This window comes from Oenanthe melanoleuca, chromosome 8 (genome assembly GCF_029582105.1).
Source record: "Oenanthe melanoleuca isolate GR-GAL-2019-014 chromosome 8, OMel1.0, whole genome shotgun sequence".
Taxonomy (NCBI): Eukaryota; Metazoa; Chordata; class Aves; order Passeriformes; family Muscicapidae; genus Oenanthe; species Oenanthe melanoleuca.
In genome coordinates, this window is record NC_079342.1 from 18,312,397 (window position 1) to 18,330,885 (window position 18,489).

At 44.8% G+C, this 18,489-nt stretch overlaps 3 protein-coding genes across 5 annotated transcripts in view; 1 reads left to right on the forward strand and 2 right to left on the reverse strand.

Annotated features, from left to right (window-relative positions):
- Positions 1-5,029, reverse strand: part of GPBP1L1 (GC-rich promoter binding protein 1 like 1) — a 31,697-nt gene extending 26,668 nt beyond the window's left edge. The window contains exon 1 of one of the 2 annotated variants that reach the window (XM_056496962.1): positions 4,871-5,029. The gene's annotated coding sequence lies outside the window, so the exon portion shown is untranslated. Of the gene's footprint in view, positions 1-4,189; positions 4,502-4,870 lie in introns of those variants that run through there. The other variant, XM_056496963.1, reaches the window with a different exon arrangement.
- Positions 5,030-5,243: 214 nt separating this feature from the next.
- TMEM69 (transmembrane protein 69) lies at positions 5,244-12,151 on the forward strand. 2 transcript variants are annotated; one of them, XR_008841035.1, is made up of 5 exons: positions 5,244-5,702; positions 6,149-6,210; positions 6,836-8,221; positions 9,278-9,477; positions 11,411-12,151. XR_008841035.1 is itself a non-coding variant. In XM_056496967.1 (3 exons), exons 2-3 carry the CDS (start codon positions 6,166-6,168, stop codon positions 7,553-7,555), a joined length of 765 nt encoding a protein of 254 aa, XP_056352942.1. In that variant the 5' UTR covers positions 5,244-5,702; positions 6,149-6,165; the 3' UTR covers positions 7,556-9,268. The 2 variants fall into 2 exon arrangements, 1 of the variants encoding a protein (XP_056352942.1); XM_056496967.1 differs by lacking the exons at positions 9,278-9,477; positions 11,411-12,151 and having other exon boundaries at positions 6,836-9,268.
- Positions 9,875-17,001, reverse strand: IPP (intracisternal A particle-promoted polypeptide). Its single transcript, XM_056496966.1, has 8 exons — positions 16,638-17,001; positions 16,123-16,554; positions 15,625-15,780; positions 14,719-14,886; positions 13,784-13,921; positions 13,341-13,463; positions 12,464-12,684; positions 9,875-11,629 (listed from the first exon to the last, which is right to left on the reverse strand). The coding sequence occupies exons 1-8, from the start codon at positions 16,939-16,941 to the stop codon at positions 11,405-11,407; spliced, it is 1,767 nt and encodes a 588-aa protein (XP_056352941.1). The 5' UTR covers positions 16,942-17,001; the 3' UTR covers positions 9,875-11,404.
- Positions 17,002-18,489: the final 1,488 nt, after the last annotated feature.

Consider the following 18,489-nt stretch of genomic DNA (forward strand, 5'->3'; position numbering starts at 1 on the left):
TTCAAGTTCAAAGCATCAATGATGAAAAATCTGACGTGACCCACCTACCAAGAGTGACAGCTCACAGGATGTCAGAGCTGCCTCCCAGTTATACCTGCAGGTAACTTTCTAAAGCTGTTTTATGTATCACCTGCTTATGTCTGATGAAACATGATGCATAAAAACATTGCAGAGATAACCAATCAATTTTTTCCCAATCCTTGATTATGGTTTCCATCTTTCACAGACTTTGTTATTTTCTTTACAGATCTTGTTACACAGCCGTAACTTTCCCAAGTATCACATTACCCCAAACTGAACCAGATAGTTCCTGCTGAAGACCTACCACTCCTCAGCAGAATGGATAAACTGCTTCATTGCCTTATTTAAAATGCTTCTATATGTTCCAGTATGACAAGTGAATTTTCATGACAGTGATGATGCTGACTCATGATAATTTAGGAACCATTACAACCCCCAGGATACTCCCCCACAGAACTGCTGCCCTGCCAGCTGCTACTTGTCTGTGTAGGCAATATACCAAAACACAGTAATTTGAACCCATCTACACCAAAATGGCTGAATCCAAAGCTATTGTTTTCAGACCATTTATTGAATTTGTCAAGATCACATTATTTGTGTGTTCAGTAAGAACATTACTGCAATATAGGGAAGTGAAACCACCAAAAAGTACATGACACAGGACAGGCTCCCTGATGTGAACACTCTTCCCTTGGACATACCCAAGTCTTGCCTTTTTTCTAGATGTTAGGAGGGAAAATGCTCTTCAACTCTTCAGCATTCTAGAACTTTTCCCACCCCCACAGGCTCTCAGCTCTCTAAATATTAGAGGATACATTCCAGAAGGCCCAGTCAACCTGAAGCCACTGAAGTTATCATTAACCCATTTCTCTACTTTTAACTGGAGTTCAAAGTAGAGAAAAGACAGGTTTCCCAAAGTAACAGTCAAGATTGTAACACATTCAATATTTTCAGGATGAGAGATCCTTGCTGAGTTTCTTTAAGATTAACATCAAAGGTCTTTCAGATCATCTCACGTGAGTTCTGATTAATCCCTTGATGATGGATGACACATTGTAACACAATGGCAAAACACTCCTCTCTGCTGAAAGGCTGGAGACCTGTTGTAATCTTAACCATACACCCTCACCAGCAACTTTGTGAATACCAGTAATTTCTGTGCCCAGAATATTACCATATACCTCCCTGGCAGAGTCAGTCCTTTATTTACAAGTTAATTGTTCATCACAAACTGAAGATCAAAAAATTCCAAGAGAGTGTCATTCAGAGCCACATACTCTCTATGTTGCAACTACGCTATGGGGAGGGGGTCACACAGATATCCAGAACCTAGAAGAGACAGCAAATATAAAACTAGAATTAAAATTTCTAATTTCTTCTTGTATTGAAAAAAGGGGATTCTTAAAACCAGGGACATTTAGACAACATTATACACATACTTTCTTATCAAGAGCCACTAACACCACACCACAGAGCTGTGATCCTCCTCCCTGTGTGGAGGACAAAACTATGCAAAACACTGAACTGGAAATGATCACAAGATTCAAGGAGAAAACAAATCAACACTGGCATTTTTGCTAGAATGTCTGTAAGTCCTAGACTTCAGTTGCTCCCAGTGAACTCCCTAATGTACAACAGTCCCTGAGGCACAAGGTCACATGCTGCAAAATATTTCTTTCTGAGCATCATTTATTGCAAAAAACCTCAGTTATGTTTGGCTGCACTGGTTCAAAGCATTTTTGTTAAGCCAGACCTTGGAAGTGCAACTATTTCAGATTAGTCATATTATAGAACTGCATACACCAACACTTTGCAAAACTGTTTGCTGTTTAATTATAGAAAGGTCTTAGTAGCATAAAATGTGAAAATTCTTCTCCTGACTTTTGAAGAGCAGCTAGAGAAGGAGTTGCACACTTTAATCAAGAATTTCCAGTTTGGAATGATACAACCTGATCACTAATATGTATGATCAATTAAGCCAGACTGCTTCCCTGCCTGCTTACTGTCACGCTCACAGCCCTGTCTGACCTAGAACTTTTAGGTCTGCACAGTGTTTACACATACATGTATAGGGCAGTGGACACTTAGCCACTATCACTCTCTACCTAAGTCCACTCCCAAAACCATAAATTTATCTTCTGACCATACAGTAACTCATTAAAGTTTGGCGTATTTTCATAGGAACATATAAAGTTACAGCACACAAGTTAAACAACACCCTTTCATGAAGTATTCTGAGCAGGACCACATTTTTGCCAACTTCACTGCTTTTCATCAAATCTGACAAGCAAAGAGAACATGGACTTCAATTTCTCTTGCTGAAACAAAAGCCACACATGATTTAGTTGGCATCCTGGTCACTACGTAAGTGACAGTAAAATGTCCACTTACATTGCTGAGTTTGCAGAACCAAAACTAAACCACTCCTGCCTCTACAAATAAATTAACATAAAACTTTAAAATTCCAGACAAACTTCCTGGTACACACACTATCTTATCAACTGCAAAATCCAGTAAGTATGACCTGCCCCAGGATAAGCTAGAGCAACAGTCACCCCTGGTTTCTATGGAGCTGTAAGGAAAAGCTGTCCATGCAAGCACAGCCAGCACTCAACAGGAGAGAGGTACTTTCAAGCTTCAGCTCTGCTGAACAGAGTCAGCCCTTTTCCAAATCTCTTCGTACAGACAAATAAACAAAGCACACCCTGGAGTACACTTCACAGCTAAGTCAATTCAGCAGTTACACAACTAACTTCAAACAACTTGTAACACTGGGAAAAAAAAAAAAAAAAGTAACTTTAACTCCTGAGCCAATAGTTTTTCTTCACTCTGTAAAGGCAAGAACTACATTATCTGACACCCCACACTCCTGAAGAAATTCACAGATCTAACCACAGCACTTTTCTGTATGAAAATAAGGATGCCACAACTCCTGAAATACTGTTTCCATTTCATGGAAATACTAATTAATACTATTTTTCCTGTAGTGACTTAATTTCCTAATTTAAAACAGGAATGTCAAGATTCAGTAATGCCATGCAGCAGTCACATATGTGAGACAAGGTGACCATACCCTGTAAATATTCTCAAAGTAAAGATTTTTCCCTAACATTCGGAAAGTATGCACTTCTATTTGATTTGTTGTATTTCACATCTGCCTTCTGCTCCTCATATTTCTGAGACACTCCAGAAAAAACAGGATTTGCGTTTTTTTGAAATGCCATCTGTTCCCTGCATATTTTCACTTTAGGTCCTCGTATGATATCTGCAATGGAAACTTCTGTGTCATATAGGATTAAGGCCATAAACCAGATGAATATAAAATGCAGAGGGCTGCTGCACTTCCCTACAAATAGCTGTAAAAAAACCCAGAAGCATAAGGAAGTATCACCTGAAGCCTTTCTATTGTAAATACAAAACTTTTACTAAGTTCTTCTTAAAGGGACTTTCCTCCAGAAATGATGTCAACGAGTGCAAGAGGAAAATCTGCTCCTCTTAAATATGGGAATTTTATTTGTTCCTACCACTGCTCTACACCTGTTTCCTTCCTGAGTTAGAAAGTGGAAGTTTGAAATACCGGTCTCCAAATGGATAAGCACGAGGAACCTTTCACTGAAATACCAGCCATATTCATTCATGAAGTAACATTTGCATAAGCTTTTTTCATAACCACCTAACATTTTTATAGAAGCAATGTCAACTCTACAGCAAACCCAGCTTTGATGGCGCTCCAATTATCTCAGCTGTTATCTCCATTCCCCCTCTTTGCTATTTCCACACTTTGCTCAGGCACTTGCAACGCTTCAGAATATTATCAACATTACTAACACTTGTGTCACTCACAGCTCGGGGGCGGGGAAAGGCAGGCTGACCTACCTGGTTCATGTTAATATAAAAAGATTTTTAAGCAACACTCTTAAACAATTCCACCATTACTTGTAAGAATTTAAATAGCTACTGTTCCTCTAAAGCTGTTTAAAAACTCATAACTTGTGCAGACACCCACTGACTGCTCTAAAATCGTTCCAAAACTGCTCGCTACTAAACTGAACTGAATTTAAAGTCTTAAACGGATATTTGAAACGCTAGGCGCGTTCTGATCAAGTCCAGCCCCAGCCCTTTAACTTAAACCACACAAGATCCTAGGCCAAGGGGACATAAAACATACCGGACACACGGAAATAACTTTCACAGCGGAAAGAGCCGCCTCACGCTCGGGCCGGGCGCTGTTTCCCTACGAGCAGACACCGAGCAGCACCTGACAAGTTTCCCAGCCCCGCTGGCAGCGGGCAGAGCGAGCCGAGCCCCGGATGCCCGCAGCACACGTGTCACTGCCGGGCGCCGACCGCCCCTTCCCGCCGGGGGCAGCCGGGAAGCGCGGCCCGGGAGGAGCCCAAGGGAAACGGCCGGGCCGCCGCTTTCGCTTCCAGCCTACAGCGGGCTCGCCCCTGCCCGACCTCCGGGACTCACCCGCCGCCCCGGCCCGCCCCTCCCGCCCCGCTCACGGACGGCCCCATGACAGGAGCTCAGCTCCAGCAGTGTCAGCGCTACGAACTTCCCGGCTGAACAGGAAACAATAAACCGCAGAACCCCGCTCCCCGCCGCCCACCCCGACCCGGCCCTGCCCGCGGGGACCTCGCGCTGCCCCCCCATGGAGCCGCCGCGGCCGCGGGACCGAGCGCCGGGGGGGGGGGGAGGGGGGTCCGGCCTGGCGGGAGGCCGCTCCCGGGCCGCAGCGAGCCCGCGGTGCCGCGGGGAGCGGTGGGGCGGGCCTGGGGGCGGCAGGGGCCGGGTGAAGGCGCGGGGGGCGCGGGGGGCGCGGCGGGGGCGGCGCGGGGGCCGCACTCACCGGGCGGGCCCTGGCGCGGCTCCGGCGGCCCCACAACCATAACAAAGCTCTGCCCAAAATGGCCGCCCAGCCCTGCCCGGCCGGGGGCCGGAGGGGGCGGGGCCCGCGCGAGCGCGGGGCGGGGCCGAGCACGCGGAAGGGATACGCCCCCCAGCTCCCCTTCTCTGCCCCCGCCCCGGCCCCCGCGCCTCCCGCCCCGCCAATCAGAGGCTGTGGCTCGCACCGGCCTCGTCACCGCCTGGCGGAAGCAGCCGCAGCCTACGCGTCCCAGTAGACTACTTGCCATGTCCGCCGTGCAGATAGGCGGGCAGTTCGCCGCAGGGCATGTTGGGACTTGTAGTCCGTCTGTGAAAGGCTTGCGATGCCGGAAGACAGAAAGCAGGAATGGCCGCACTCCTCCCTAGGACAGGTGCTGTCCCACGGGCAGGAGCGGAACGTGTCGCTCCTCTGCCAGACCGACGGCGGCCCTCGGGCTGAGAGTGACCGGTGCTACTGACCCCGGTATCCTCTCGGTAGGCCCTTCCCCGTCCCGGCGGAACACGATGGGCCGCGCTGATTACCGCCCGGACCGATAGCGCTAAGCACCGGGCGCCGTCGGAGCGCTTATGGTGGCACCGGAAGCCGCCACAGCGGGCCGGTTCGAGGCACCCGGTGAGTCTTGCCCGGTCCCCGGGGCAGAGCGGCCCCTCCTCCCTCTGGAATACTCATATATTCTCCGCTCCCTTCGCCCTCCAAAGGGGAGTTTGGCTGTGCGGCCCTGCCTCTTTCTCCCGGCACAGCAGGACCGGGAACTGCGGACTCAAATCCAGGGCGAGCTGCCCACCTTTCCCCGGTGAGTGTCGTACCCCGGCAGGGAGCTTATCTGCACCTTGGATGGGATGGCTTTTCCACTCCGTTTTTATTAATGATCTCCTTTTCCCCGTATGAGGACTTGCTCCTTTATAAGCTTTGTGCAGCCATTTATCCCTTAAGAGGAGATGGTCCGTGAACGGGAAGCCGTCACCTGTTCCCTGATACTCAGTTCTTTAACTAGAAATTGCTATTGCAACAGTTAATACAGCTTTAGAATTTCGGTTCATAAAGCTGCTTGAAACTAAGTATTCTGCATTGGGCAATTACTGATAGAATATATGTGCAATATATATATGTATATCTCTTTATATAAACTTGTAAGACTCCTATATTTGATAAACGTAGATTGTGACTGAATTTTTAGCATCCGACCAACTCAGTGATTCATCGGTTTCAGACCTTCTCCTGATTTTTTTCTATTTTAAGGCATTGACAAAACAAATATGTTTTCTCTCATACAACGATGCTGCCTCAACACACCATTCAAAGTAAGTTACTAACGGCTTTTTTTTTTTTTCTTTTTTTTCTTTTTTTTTTTTTTTTTTTTTTTTTTCTGATTTTATTTAAAAGGAAAATAGAAAACTATAGGACTGCAGCTTTGAAAAAAAAAGGTGGCTTTCAGGTTGGGGTTTATCACTCAGCTTTTCTGGAATAGTTCATCGTTTCTACAGCACTTTCAGGCAAAGCTATTTCTTTTACAAAATCAAATTTTATTGTCTCAAAATCTTTTCTTCCTATCATTGCTTGATGGAGTAGGGGGGGACAGTAGCTGATTTCATGGGTGACCTTATCCTACTTCTTTATGAAACTATTTTATATGTTACTCTGAAAAGGACTGATAGATCTTAAAAGTGCCTAGAGAATGCATGTGTGTGGGGAAGGATAGGTGGGTAAGCTTTGCTTGTGCACTCTGGAGAGCCCAGTTACTCTTCATCAGCTGCATTGGGTCCTTTCATTAGTTCGGTTAAAACCACTTGAAATTCAAAAGCAAGGACAGCTGTAGTGTCACTTGACCTGGAAAAGCACTTGGTACAATAGTCAGTAGGTGTTTAGGTACTTGCAGATTTGTAAGCCTACACTGTGCAGTGTTCAGAACAAGTTTTGTGCTTGCAGCTGCAGAAGTTAACTGGTCCCAGCCTGCTGCTCTGTGGGAAGAACAAGACATCTTGGTCGTCCTTGGCCCTCCGGCTGCAGAGAGATGCACGTCCTCTCTCAACATCTCAGAGCCTCAAACCAGCATCAGTTTACACAACCCAGCTCCAGGCTTTTCACACCTCTCTTCCTGTCTTCAAGAAGAAAACCCCTGCAGAATCTGAGGCAGAATCACATAAAAGCCTGGAATCACTGAAGGATTGTCCCAAGCCAGTCCTTTACTTAAGCCTTGGGGGGCTGATTCCATTTGTGGCCGTGCCACTGGCCATGGCCATGCAGGGCACCTACTGCCCTCAGCTGGCCTTTGCTCAGGTTGCCTACGGTGCTGTAACAGCGTCATTCCTGGGGGGAATGAGGTGGGGGTTTGCTCTCCCAGAAAACAGCCCAGCTAAACCAGACTGGCTGAACATGGCTAACGGCACAGTTCCTCCTCTGCTTGCCTGCCAAGCCTTGCTTTTCAAAGATGTCACTCAGGGAGCAGTAATGCTCATTCTGGCCTTAGGGATAGCACTGCATTATGACATTTCCCTTCTTCCGACTTACCCCAGGTGGTTTAAAGTACTGAGGGTGGTGGGAACAATGGTGATGATATTATCCCTGTTGGCTACTGTAGCACTGAAAGCTTTCTTAGAAGGGGAGCAAAGTGATGACAGAAAAATATGGCAGAACACAAATAAATAAATCAATAAGGAAAAGCTATTATCTGCCAATAAGGTACTTGTATGGAGTTCCAGGAGAAGTAAAGACTGGTTTGTGCTTAGAAGTTGTATGATGGCAGGGATCAAGATTCTTATTCTTGAAGCAAAGTGATTTTCCAGCTGATTTTGAAGCTAGTTCAGGAGGAGAGGATTGTGAATAGCAATTACTTCCCAGGCAACTTGAATCTGTCCTTTTCTGTAGAACAAAGAATCACTCCTGAATGAGATGTGCTGCTTTAGGAATTTAGAATGCAGATTCAAAATTACATGGGTATGAATTGCTCTGTGCTGAACTATGAAAGCATCTGTTTTGACTGTAATGTGTGATCATGTTTTGAGGTGGGGAAAACAACATAACAAGGTGAAAGCAGTTCTACTTTGGTATTTAAAGGAGTAGCAGAGAATTAAGCAAAAGCACATTCTACTCAGTTGCTGCATTGTGGGACACGACTCTGATTTCACTCCGATTTTCAGAGAAGGTGCTGAAGATCACAGAGTGGTTTGGGTTGGATGGGGCCTTAAAGATCGTCTTATTCCAATCTCCTGCTCTATACAGGGACACCTTCCACTAGATCAGGTTGCTTAAAGCCCCATCCAGCCTGGACACTTCCAGGGATGCTGTGTGAGGAAATTCTCAGTGCAGGGTCAGGTAAGGAAGGACAGGTGAGGTTTGTTTTCAGTGGCAAGCCAAGGTCAGCATTCACCTGAAATGTGTCATTCAGCTATTGTGCTGGAGTGGAGAAAAGCTGAAGGGGGAACTTTGTATTGCTGACAAGGTGCCACAGGAAATGGAAAGTCAAATTCCTGCTCAGGCTTACTGAAATTAAAAAGCCTATTTGGGCCACCTGTTCCTAGGTTTTGTTTGGATTTAGGGCTGCCTGGCAAAGGAAGCTGCATATGACACAGCCATAAAGATCTGCCATACTACTAAATTGAAGGACTGTTAACTTATGCTATGACACAAGAACTCAAGTGCTGGCACTAAGGGATCAGATAATGGGACTGAAAGTAGCTTCTGTGTTCCCTCTCCCTAGAATCCATATATTCGGACAGGTACCAATGGACTTGTAGCCTGCAAACCCTCCCTGATGGGTCTGTTACTGAAACCACTGCAGAAGCATATGTTCTCTGTACTCAATTCTTCCTAGCACATCATTTAGCGGAACAGTGGAAGATACAACCTAAGTCACATGGATTTTCTTTTTTGTATCAGCTACCTCAAGAAACCTATGAAATGGGATGTGGGCATATTTCTCACAAGCATTTTATCAGAAGTATGTTAAGTACAATGTAAGATGCAGGAAGAATGATATCTACACGTGATCTTAGGAACAGATAATCCTCATAGTTCTATTAAAGCACTACTCTTCATTGATGTTCTACACCAAATAAAGCACATATTGTCCCTTAAAATTTGTTACCTGTTCATTCTGCAAAGAACAGATGTTTAAAAAACCTGCCAGTCCTGGAGATGGAACCATCTTGTATGATGTTGAACCAGCAGCTCTGTACATCAGCCTCTCCCTTTTGCAATCTGTTAACATTTGTATGTTAAACAACATATAAAGCAATCATGGGTATTAATTGCTCTATGCTGAACTATGAAAGTACCCTACTAAAAAATATACTTCAGAGCTTCCTGAACATAAAGGAAATAAAATTGAGTTTGTGAATGAAAATGGTTTTTCTATTTCTTCTTACTTAGACATGGCATCTTTTAAGATGGGTCCAGAGAAGAGTCCTGTCTTTGTCTTGATTGGGTAAAAGAGGTGCTGAGGATCAGAGACCATAATCAACCACTTTGAAGTTTGAATGAAACTTGACAGAATCAGTTACAAAACCTGAAGAAGTAACTTCAGACAACTGCAGACTCCCTCAAGTTCCATTAAACCAGGAAGTTTACAGGTAGGGATAAGAAATAAACCTGTAGTTCCTAAACTAATAAAATACAGCTAAGGTAGTGTTTCTCCAATGGTTCCAAGAGGGATCCTGAAATATTAAGAAGAAAGACTAAGAAATATTACCTCTAATTTTGTCCCACAGAGGCCTGAATAGAGCTGGCAAGACAGTCAGACTCCCAAGAAGTCTGAGTGATTTTACACTGAGAAGAGAAATTCATGAGTGTTTTACTGCAGAAGCATGTTACCTCTACCACTCAGTCACAATTTATAACCAATCTTTCCCTAGTGTTCTACTGGGAAATATGATTTCCAATAAAAAGAAAAAAAATGGCCTATTATATGAAAGTGGCAGTAATATAGCTTAGTAAGTTATGAAAACAACCTATTCAAGAGCATTCCAGTCAGTTCTGAAAACGCATTTTATTATGAAAAACAGTTTAAACAAGCTTATAATTGAAAAAAATCAAACCATTAATTCAGACACTTAAGAAATTCTTTGAAGTAAAAGCACACACAAGATTATGGGACAATCAGAGAAACTCTCCATCATCTAGTGTGTTTTAGCCCAATCCTATGTTAGTTTAGTACCTAGATTATTAAGGTATTCACCTTGGAGGATTTATTCATGTATTAATTTGTTCATTTCACACAGGGGATATTGACCTAAACAGCTCCTTTGTCTACACAGCACCAGGCTTCCTGTTTTGTGACATTCCAGTTGTGGTTTTGTGTTCCAGAATAACACTGTCTATCAAAATTCAAGCAGCCTCACTTCAGATTCCATCCAAATTATTCACAGCTGTGCAGAAAATACAGCCACAGAGTGCAAAAAGCAACTTCAAATACGTTAATTAAATGAATCTAGAAATAACTCCGAACTCTTTGTAGTACTCTTTTACTAAGTGTATCCAAACTAAATACAAACTCTTTAAGGGCACACTGATATCATCACTTTAATGCTAAATGAAGCTAATTCACAAAAAGCTCCATTGGCTCAAATTTGTATGAGGCAGGATATGAGATGTAGTGAAGGTGAAGGAATGTGCCTTGTAGAACAGCAAGTATTCAGTGCCAAGTCTCAGCATGTATCACACAGGGTAAAAACATTTTTGACTCTGGGGGAAAAAAAATGGGGGCAAAAGCCTTTCCCTGTGTTTTTATGCTAAGAGCAGTCCTAAATAGAACAGGCAATCTAAAGAATAGCATTTGCATTTAAAATTCACCAGAACTTACACAAAAAGGAGCTCTACTGGCGTCACTGACACCACAGAAGAAAAGCCAGCACTGAAGGGGAACAGCATTATTAGAACTGTGAGGACAGCCTTCCAGAATAGGAAATTCTCATCCACTCACCATTCAAATTTGTGGAGTGGCCAGAAAGTAAAGATCCAATTCATATCTAATGCCCATCATGTCCAGCAAAAGAAAAGAGGCTTAAATGCATCAAGGTCCTAAGTACAGGCACCAAGTCTTTTCTCTCTGTTATCTTCTCTTCCTTGTTTTCTGCCAGAAAAAGAACTAATGCCATCCAAATCGCCCATCTGATCTTACCCAGAGGTAACTCCTTGCTGTTGACAGTAACTCACTTCCAGACTGCAAGTCTGGCTAAAGAACCAGCTCAGTAACAACCTGATTAATGTCTCTAATGCATTTGAATTATTTCTTCAGATTTTTACAGGGCAAATTCACCATTTATTTCAGTGAGCTTAATCCAGTTATGAGAGGCATTCCTACTCTTAACAGAATACTTCCTGAGACAGACACTGGATAAGCCAATTTACTTTGAAGGGCTTTTTCTTTTGCTCAGGAAAATCCCTCTGATCTAATTCCACTGAAGCTCCTGTGTTAAAAGAGGTTTCTTGCCAATGAGACAGGAAATCTGAGGAAACATAATTTACTCATTCCTTGAATGAGCTTTTTTTCTTTGTGTTTTACAGCACAGCTACGCCTCCTTCGCAGCGGCTGGTGATCATGTTGGCAATTTCAGTCCAGCTGTCCATGTGAGGGTTATAAACTTCAACAGAGTCAGAGGTTACTGGAGCAGCAAAATCAGGACTGGGAGCTCGGCCTCCTGAGGCATAGAGAAGTCCATTCACAGCCACAACACAGACACCAGCTCTTGGGATCTTCATCGATGCAACTTCAACCCACTTTTCCTAACAAAAAGGTGAAAGATCAAAAATTAGCTTTAGGGCATGCCCTGATTCTGATACAGTAACTTTTAGAGTTTAAAGACTGAAACATATACAAAAAATACTATGTATACACTTCACAGGTTTATATGTGATACGTGTACAGTATCCAGAGGATTAACAAGACAGGAATGACAACACTCTCACAAGGGGTCCAAATTGTGTTAATCTCTAAAGAGCAGGTCCCATACGGTCTGCACACAACACCTTCAGTCACTGCAAGATGCAGTCAGTCTCTAAAATAGAGCATGGTACAATTTGAGGTGGGGGAAACAGGAAAACTAGATTCAATTTGAAAAGCAAAACAGATGGCACATGGGATTATGTTCTGCTTTTAAGAGCAGCTACTCTTCCAAAGAGCATCGTAAAAACATGAGCAATAACAGTCTAGAGAATTTTTTATCTTCTAGTCATGCTGAAACATCACTACATTTTGATGCAGAAGATAATCCTCAAATTTTGCAATAAAGGGTAACTCTTACCTTTACAATGAGTTTTTTCTCTCTATTCAGGTTATTGAGCTTTCTATTGCAGAGGGGGAATCTATCCTCTCATCTTAACCCTAAGAAGTATTTACCAAACTACAGTGTATCTGTGAATAGTTAAACCATGACAGCTACTTATGTCAGATCCTGAGATCACCAAAGCTTTGTTTCACTCAAGATACCCAGCCAACAGTGAAAAGGGAATGGAATTTCCAGCTTTTTCTTTTTAAAGAAAGGAAGCAGGATACCTCTATAACATCTTACACAAAGAGGATGCAATCTGCATTTATGAAAAGAAGGGAATCTGTCATACCTCTTCAAAAGAGTATCTTTCTACACTAGCAAGTGCATCCTGGGATTCATTCCAGCCTCCCACAGCATAGATACAATCGTTGAGAGCAGCTACACCAAGATAGGCTCTTCGGGTGCCCATTGGAGCAAGCTCAGACCAGCGTTTAGAGATGGGGTCGTAGACTTCAACAGAACGCAGCTCTACTCCTTCACTGCTGATACCACCAATGACATAAATCAAACCTGCAGAAACAGAGCTTCTCCTCTTTTAGGCTTCAGAATACAACTTGTGTCACAACACAGGTTTCAGCCTGACATTAAGATGGTTGAAGAATGACAGAAAAATCCTCCTTGGCTACATAAAGCTTTTGCATGGGCAGCTTGAGGCTTGAGCATTAGAAGCTCTGAGGAAAGCAAAGATTAATTAAGTGCAGGGGAAGTAATTCAGAAGGTTGCAACTGCTGACATGGCCAGGATCAAATACTTAGTAAGCACATTTATTGATCAAGTATTTAGACATGTCTGTCTTAAAATAAACTGTGACAAGTCTTCAGATTGTCACAAAGAAAACCACACAAACCCAAATATGGAAGATAAATAAAAGCAGTATCAGAAACAATAATCAACTGCTAAAAGACAAGCTGCATAACCATACTGGCAGCCATGTAAAAACTTTTCATGGGATAAAAGGCAGACGACAAGAGAGAGTTTTACAGTCCTTGAATTCTGAAGAATTAAAAAAAGAGTGTTAGACCAACAAACAAGCGAGGCACAAGTGCCTCAGAGTGTGACTGACAGCTCAGTACAAGACAAAGGTAAGAATTCATGACTGAGACATAAAGTTTCAAAATCCAATGGCTGTTGGAACTATTTAGGGATCTAAACTTAACAATATTCACCTTGCATTTCACAACACCCAAAGCAGTAACGGGGCTTAGCCATGCTTCCCACCACATCCCAACTATTCTCTTCAGGATCAAATCTTTCAATTGTGTTGCCAATCTCTGCTCCAATCCAGCCTCCTGCAAATCACAGCAAACACAGGAAGGATTTGAATGGCACAAAGTTGTGTATTAACTGCGTTTTTAGACATACAGTGGACTGTTCCAGGACAAATTCTGAAATCAGCATGCAGACAGTTTACAATGGAAATAAGTTATAACTAAACAATAACTAATCCACAGAGATTTAGTATATATGTTAATACTTATGGACACAGCTGTTTTTCAAAACTTAAGTTTGCAAGTTTGTATCACCAAGATGTAATATTTAAGATCAAATCAATTTACAAGTTCTAAGAATTAACATCTTTAACTTCACCTAGAAAAACCCCACAACTTACCCAAAGCATAGATAGCACCATAGCATGTGCACACTCCTAGTGCACAACGGGGATGGTTCATGGAAGCCACAGTTGTCCATTGCTTAGTAACAGGATCATAACATTCAGTACAATCAAAAATCATTGAGTTGTCCTCACCTGCATAATAAAAGCAAGAAGAGTCAGGGGAAATGCAATGTTTTGCACTGTAGATATGGAAACATTCTTCAACTTATTCCACAACAGGCAACATTTGAATACAAGATTTATCTTTTGGCCAAATGGCCAACATAGCAAAAGTTTCATTTATACCCAGAACTGAATCATCACTTGGAACCACTTTCATCAATAGTTCCCTGAAATGTTACTGAAAACATCAGAGAGGTAAATAACCACAGTGCTGCATGCTTTACTCCTCAGCACAACTGACTGGGTTTTCAAGACCAAAGAATGATCTCTGTGGTGACAAAAACAGTCTTCATATGCATTCTTTCATGATGGGCTGGTGGAGCTACTCATCACATCCTTGTGCAAACAGACATAACAAGCCTTTCCAGGCAGGCAGTGCACAAGTGGTTTATCCTAAACTACTGCCTTTTATGCTATGGGCTTCTGCTAGATTGTAAGTGAGACAAGAAATTCCATTAGTGGTGGTACACAAAGCCCACAGAATAGCCAACATCTCTGAGTATATCTGTACTTTTCTATTTGGTAACCTGTGAGTATACACCATGAGGGGAGAGCAGTTTAGTAACAACTGGCCAGCACAGGATCTCTAACAGGCATTCACAGAGCAGTGACAGCAGAGGATCAAGGAACCCCAATTCCTTTGTTATTACACCTAAAAATTGTATTATTCTCAGAACCACTTAAAAGAAGAATAATTTTGAAAGTCTCCATACATGAGTTTTCTAGCATTCATGTAAGAAAGAATGAAAGCTTATTTCAGCTGTTACCTCCAATGGCATAGACCATTCCTCCCACCACAGCCACCCCCAGCCCGCTCCGGGCCTGGTGCAGAGAGGACACTGTGGTCCAGTAGTGGCTGAAGGTGTCAAATCTCTCCACGCAGCTGAGGGCTCTGCTGTCACTCCAGCGTCCTCCTTGCAATCGGGTGTACCCACCTGCAAAGTAAGTGGAAAGGCCAAGTAAGAGCTTCCTGTTCATCCTCATGCTCCTATATCTAAACTATTAAAAATATTACAGTAACAGCCATTAGCCACTTCTAGAAGGAATTGGATTTTTCCAAATAGCTTTGTTTCTCCAGCATACAAGGAAGAATGGTTGCCTTGAGGGTCATGGAAATTGTGCTGAGCTGATGCCATAACACTACAAATATCAGAATTCATGTTTTCAGTACAACACAAGGATCAGCCAACAACCTTTGCTCTCTAAGCTGGTGTACTGCCTACAGGGTGAAACAAACATGTTCCCTTTCAATATAAAGCTGCAGCTTTGCTGAAAACTTGGAATTTCTAGTTTCCCATCATATGAACCAAAGTATCCTGCACAGAGAAAACTTTAGCCATCAGGAAAAAAACGTGCAGTGAATTTGCATACACCATTCCAGCAGTGAACCCTGGGTAAATCCTCTGCTGATTTGCAGCTTTCCACCCAAGGCAAATTATTTTTGAACAGCAAATCTGGGCTCTGAATGCCATGTCACAATTACAAGAAATGTGAATGCAGGACTTCTGTGCAATTCTAAACAAAGAAGCTAACATGGTAACTCAGCCATGATGAAACGTTTTGCTATCTTTATATATTTGGATTGTTAAAAAATCCTCGAGTATCTCCTTCAGTACTGCATTCTGAGATACTACTTAATTTGCTTTATAAGGTTTAAACAGCCACATTCTAACCTACTGCATAAAGGTACTTCCTGGCTTTCCTCCGGGGACGACCTTTAGAAGCCTGCAGAAAACTGCTGACCTTGTTCTCTTTGGGAGACTTAGAGACTTCACAATATTCTTTCAACAGAGTTTGCAGGGCCACCCGAAGACTGAAATCTGGAATACCTTAAAGAGTAACATAAGAAGAATAAGAATAAAATGAACAGAATTAAAAAAACATAACAAACACAGTAAAAAAACAAACTCTAAGCAATTCAGTTGCAGAAAAATTACTAACTTCTCCTAAAACAGCAGACAAATCAATGCTGCTTACTTTTATAAGGCGTTTTCAAAAGCATGTTTTTAAAGTAAGCTGTGCTTATATTTTAAAAAATAGAGTTTCTTTTGCTATAAATATTTTCACTCATCATGCTATTAATGTAAAAAATAGTCCACCAAAGCCCAGTACCTCTGAACAACACATGGTTTGCTCCCATACATGCATCTGATATTCCTTCTTTCACTTACTTTCTATGTATTTCAACAGTCTTTGCGCTGGTAGCAGAGGGAATCGAACAGGCTCCAGTACTTCCACGACATATTTCTTTCTTTTCCCCACATCCTTCAGGATCCATTGCATCGCTGCCGTGAAAACCTGGTACTCGTCCTCGATGCTCAGGTCCTCGCTCCGCAGGATCTTCACCAGCTGCTCCTTGGTGAGCGCCAGGAACTCCTCCCCGCTCTGCACCTCTAGGAAGTGCGCATGGATGTAGCTCTCGGTGAACTCCATCAAGTCGTGACAGGCGATCTGCTCGGAGAACTGGAAGAGGCCGATGCAGTTCAGCGGGTCGATCTGGCCCTTGAGGAACTCGCAACAGAGCTCCACCACCTCGGTGAGCTGCAGCATGTCCGCGGCGACGATGAGCTCCTGGACGTTGTGCTCCGCGATGCTCACCACCCCTGCGGGCACCAAACCACAGCGGGGCCCCGCTCCAGCCTGCGGCCGCCGGGCACCCGCCCCTCGGCCCCCCGCCAGCCCTCACCTGTGTAGATGAAGTCGAGCAGCGTGTGGAAGGTGTCCGCCTCCACGCCCGCGATGCGCACCACGTCCCGCCCGGACTCCTTCATGCCGCCCGCGAACAGCGCCGCGAAGTAGGGGCTGCTGGCCGCCAGCACCAGGCGGTGCACGGAGAACGCCTCCGGGCCCACCTCCAGCCGCACGTCGCAGAAGCTGTGCCCGGCGCGCAGCCGGTTGATCTGGGCCAGGAGGAGGCGGGCGTGCCGCTCGGAGCTGGAGCTGGAGCTGGAGCCAGAGCCGCCCTTGCCCGTCCCGGCACTCGCCGCCATCACTGCTGTGGCACCGGCACCCCCGGCGCCGGCCTCGCGCCGCGCACGCGCCCCCGCTCCGCCCGCCTGGGCGCGTGCGCGGCGGGGGCGCTCTCCCCCTGAGGCGGCTCTGGCTGGACGGGGCGGGCACCGAGACTCAGGGGCGCGCTGAGGGCTCTTGGTTTCTGAGGGCTCCGCGTGTACCGAGTGCCCTGTGTGCATGGCGGGGCTCTGCGTGCCAAGCAGCCTGTGTGTGTGCCGAGCGCCTTGCCCTGAAGGCGGCACTGGTTCTGGTGCGTCTGGCCGCTCTCCTGTCTACTCGCCTGCCTGGGTACCTGGCTCCGTGAGGCCCCACAGGAATCACGGAATCATCAAAGTTGAAAGAGATCTTTAATATTATTCATTCCAACGGTCCACCCAGCACTGCCCCTGTAACCCCTGAACTGCTAAACCGCATCACCCATTGCCAGATCCAGATGCCCCTTAAACATCTCCAGGGATGGTGGCCCCACAACCTATTCCACCGCCTGACCACCCGAATAGTGAAGTTGTTTTTCTAACATCTGATCTAAATCTCACCTGTTTTAGCTTAAGGCCATTTCCTCTGATTCTCTCACTGCAGGCACAGTAAAAGAGATTGACCTCCACCTCACTATAACCTCCTTCAGGGAGTTGTAAAGAGCAGTGAAGTCCCCCTTGAGCCTCCTTGAGACTCCCCCTCCTGCCTCAGCCACTCCTCATAAGACATGTTTTCTAGCCTTGTTGCCTTCCTTGGGCATCTTCCAGCACCTCAATGTCCATTTTAAAGTGAAGAGACCCTACAGACACCTCTGGCCACTCTGGGCTCACTCTCTGCTCTGCAAAGAGCTTGTTTGTGGTTAAAACTGATCTTACAATAGGTTATCCACTTAGTCACTACCTGAGGGACTAGGACTGTCCCTCAGCCCTAGTCAGGCTCTTGCAGATTGGGTCCCTGTTCACCTCAATCCATGCTTGTGAGGGGAGAAATTGCAGCTGCCACCAGCCCAGGGAACAGCAGCAATGGGAGGCAGGGACACTGCCTGGGTCTGTGGCAGCAGACCAATGTTGACAGGGCATAACATCACATACTGAGGTAAATGCACATGATCACCGGGTCTGGCAGAGCTGACACTGATCTGAGAGAAAAGCATCCCTCCTGAGTTTTCCACAACTGTTCCAGGAGCGTGACCAGCAGATGCAGCCCAGCACCACCTACTTTGTCCATAGTGTCATGCCGTGTGTGGGCCTTCCTCTTCATTCCAGCACAGATGTTTCATCAGTGTCCTGTAGCAGCACCATGTGGGTCACTGGGGTCAGCACTGATCCTGAGGCAGAGAGTGCTTCCATCCAGTCTGTGTAATTCCCTGAGTCACGGCATGCCTGAGCACTGATGGGGAATGAGCATCACATACTGAGTTAAATGCATGCAGTCACTGGGTCCAGCAGAGCTGGCACTAATTCTGAGAGAAAAACATCCGTCCAGAATTTTCCACAACTGTTCCAGGAGCATAACATCCATCCAGAGCAGAAAGTAATCAGAGAGCCACT

Coding starts and splice junctions, on each gene's coding strand:
- IPP (XM_056496966.1), bottom strand. CDS start 16,941: ATGGCGGCGAGTGCCGGGACGGGCAAGGGCGGCTCTGGCTCCAGCTCC. Junction 16,555..16,637: donor GCTCGACTTCATCTACACAG/GTGAGGGCTGGC, acceptor TGGTGCCCGCAG/GGGTGGTGAGCATCGCGGAG. Junction 13,464..13,783: donor TGGTGCTATCTATGCTTTGG/GTAAGTTGTGGG, acceptor TGTGATTTGCAG/GAGGCTGGATTGGAGCAGAG.
- TMEM69 (XM_056496967.1), top strand. CDS start 6,166: ATGTTTTCTCTCATACAACGATGCTGCCTCAACACACCATTCAAA. Junction 6,211..6,835: donor GCCTCAACACACCATTCAAA/GTAAGTTACTAA, acceptor TTGTGCTTGCAG/CTGCAGAAGTTAACTGGTCC.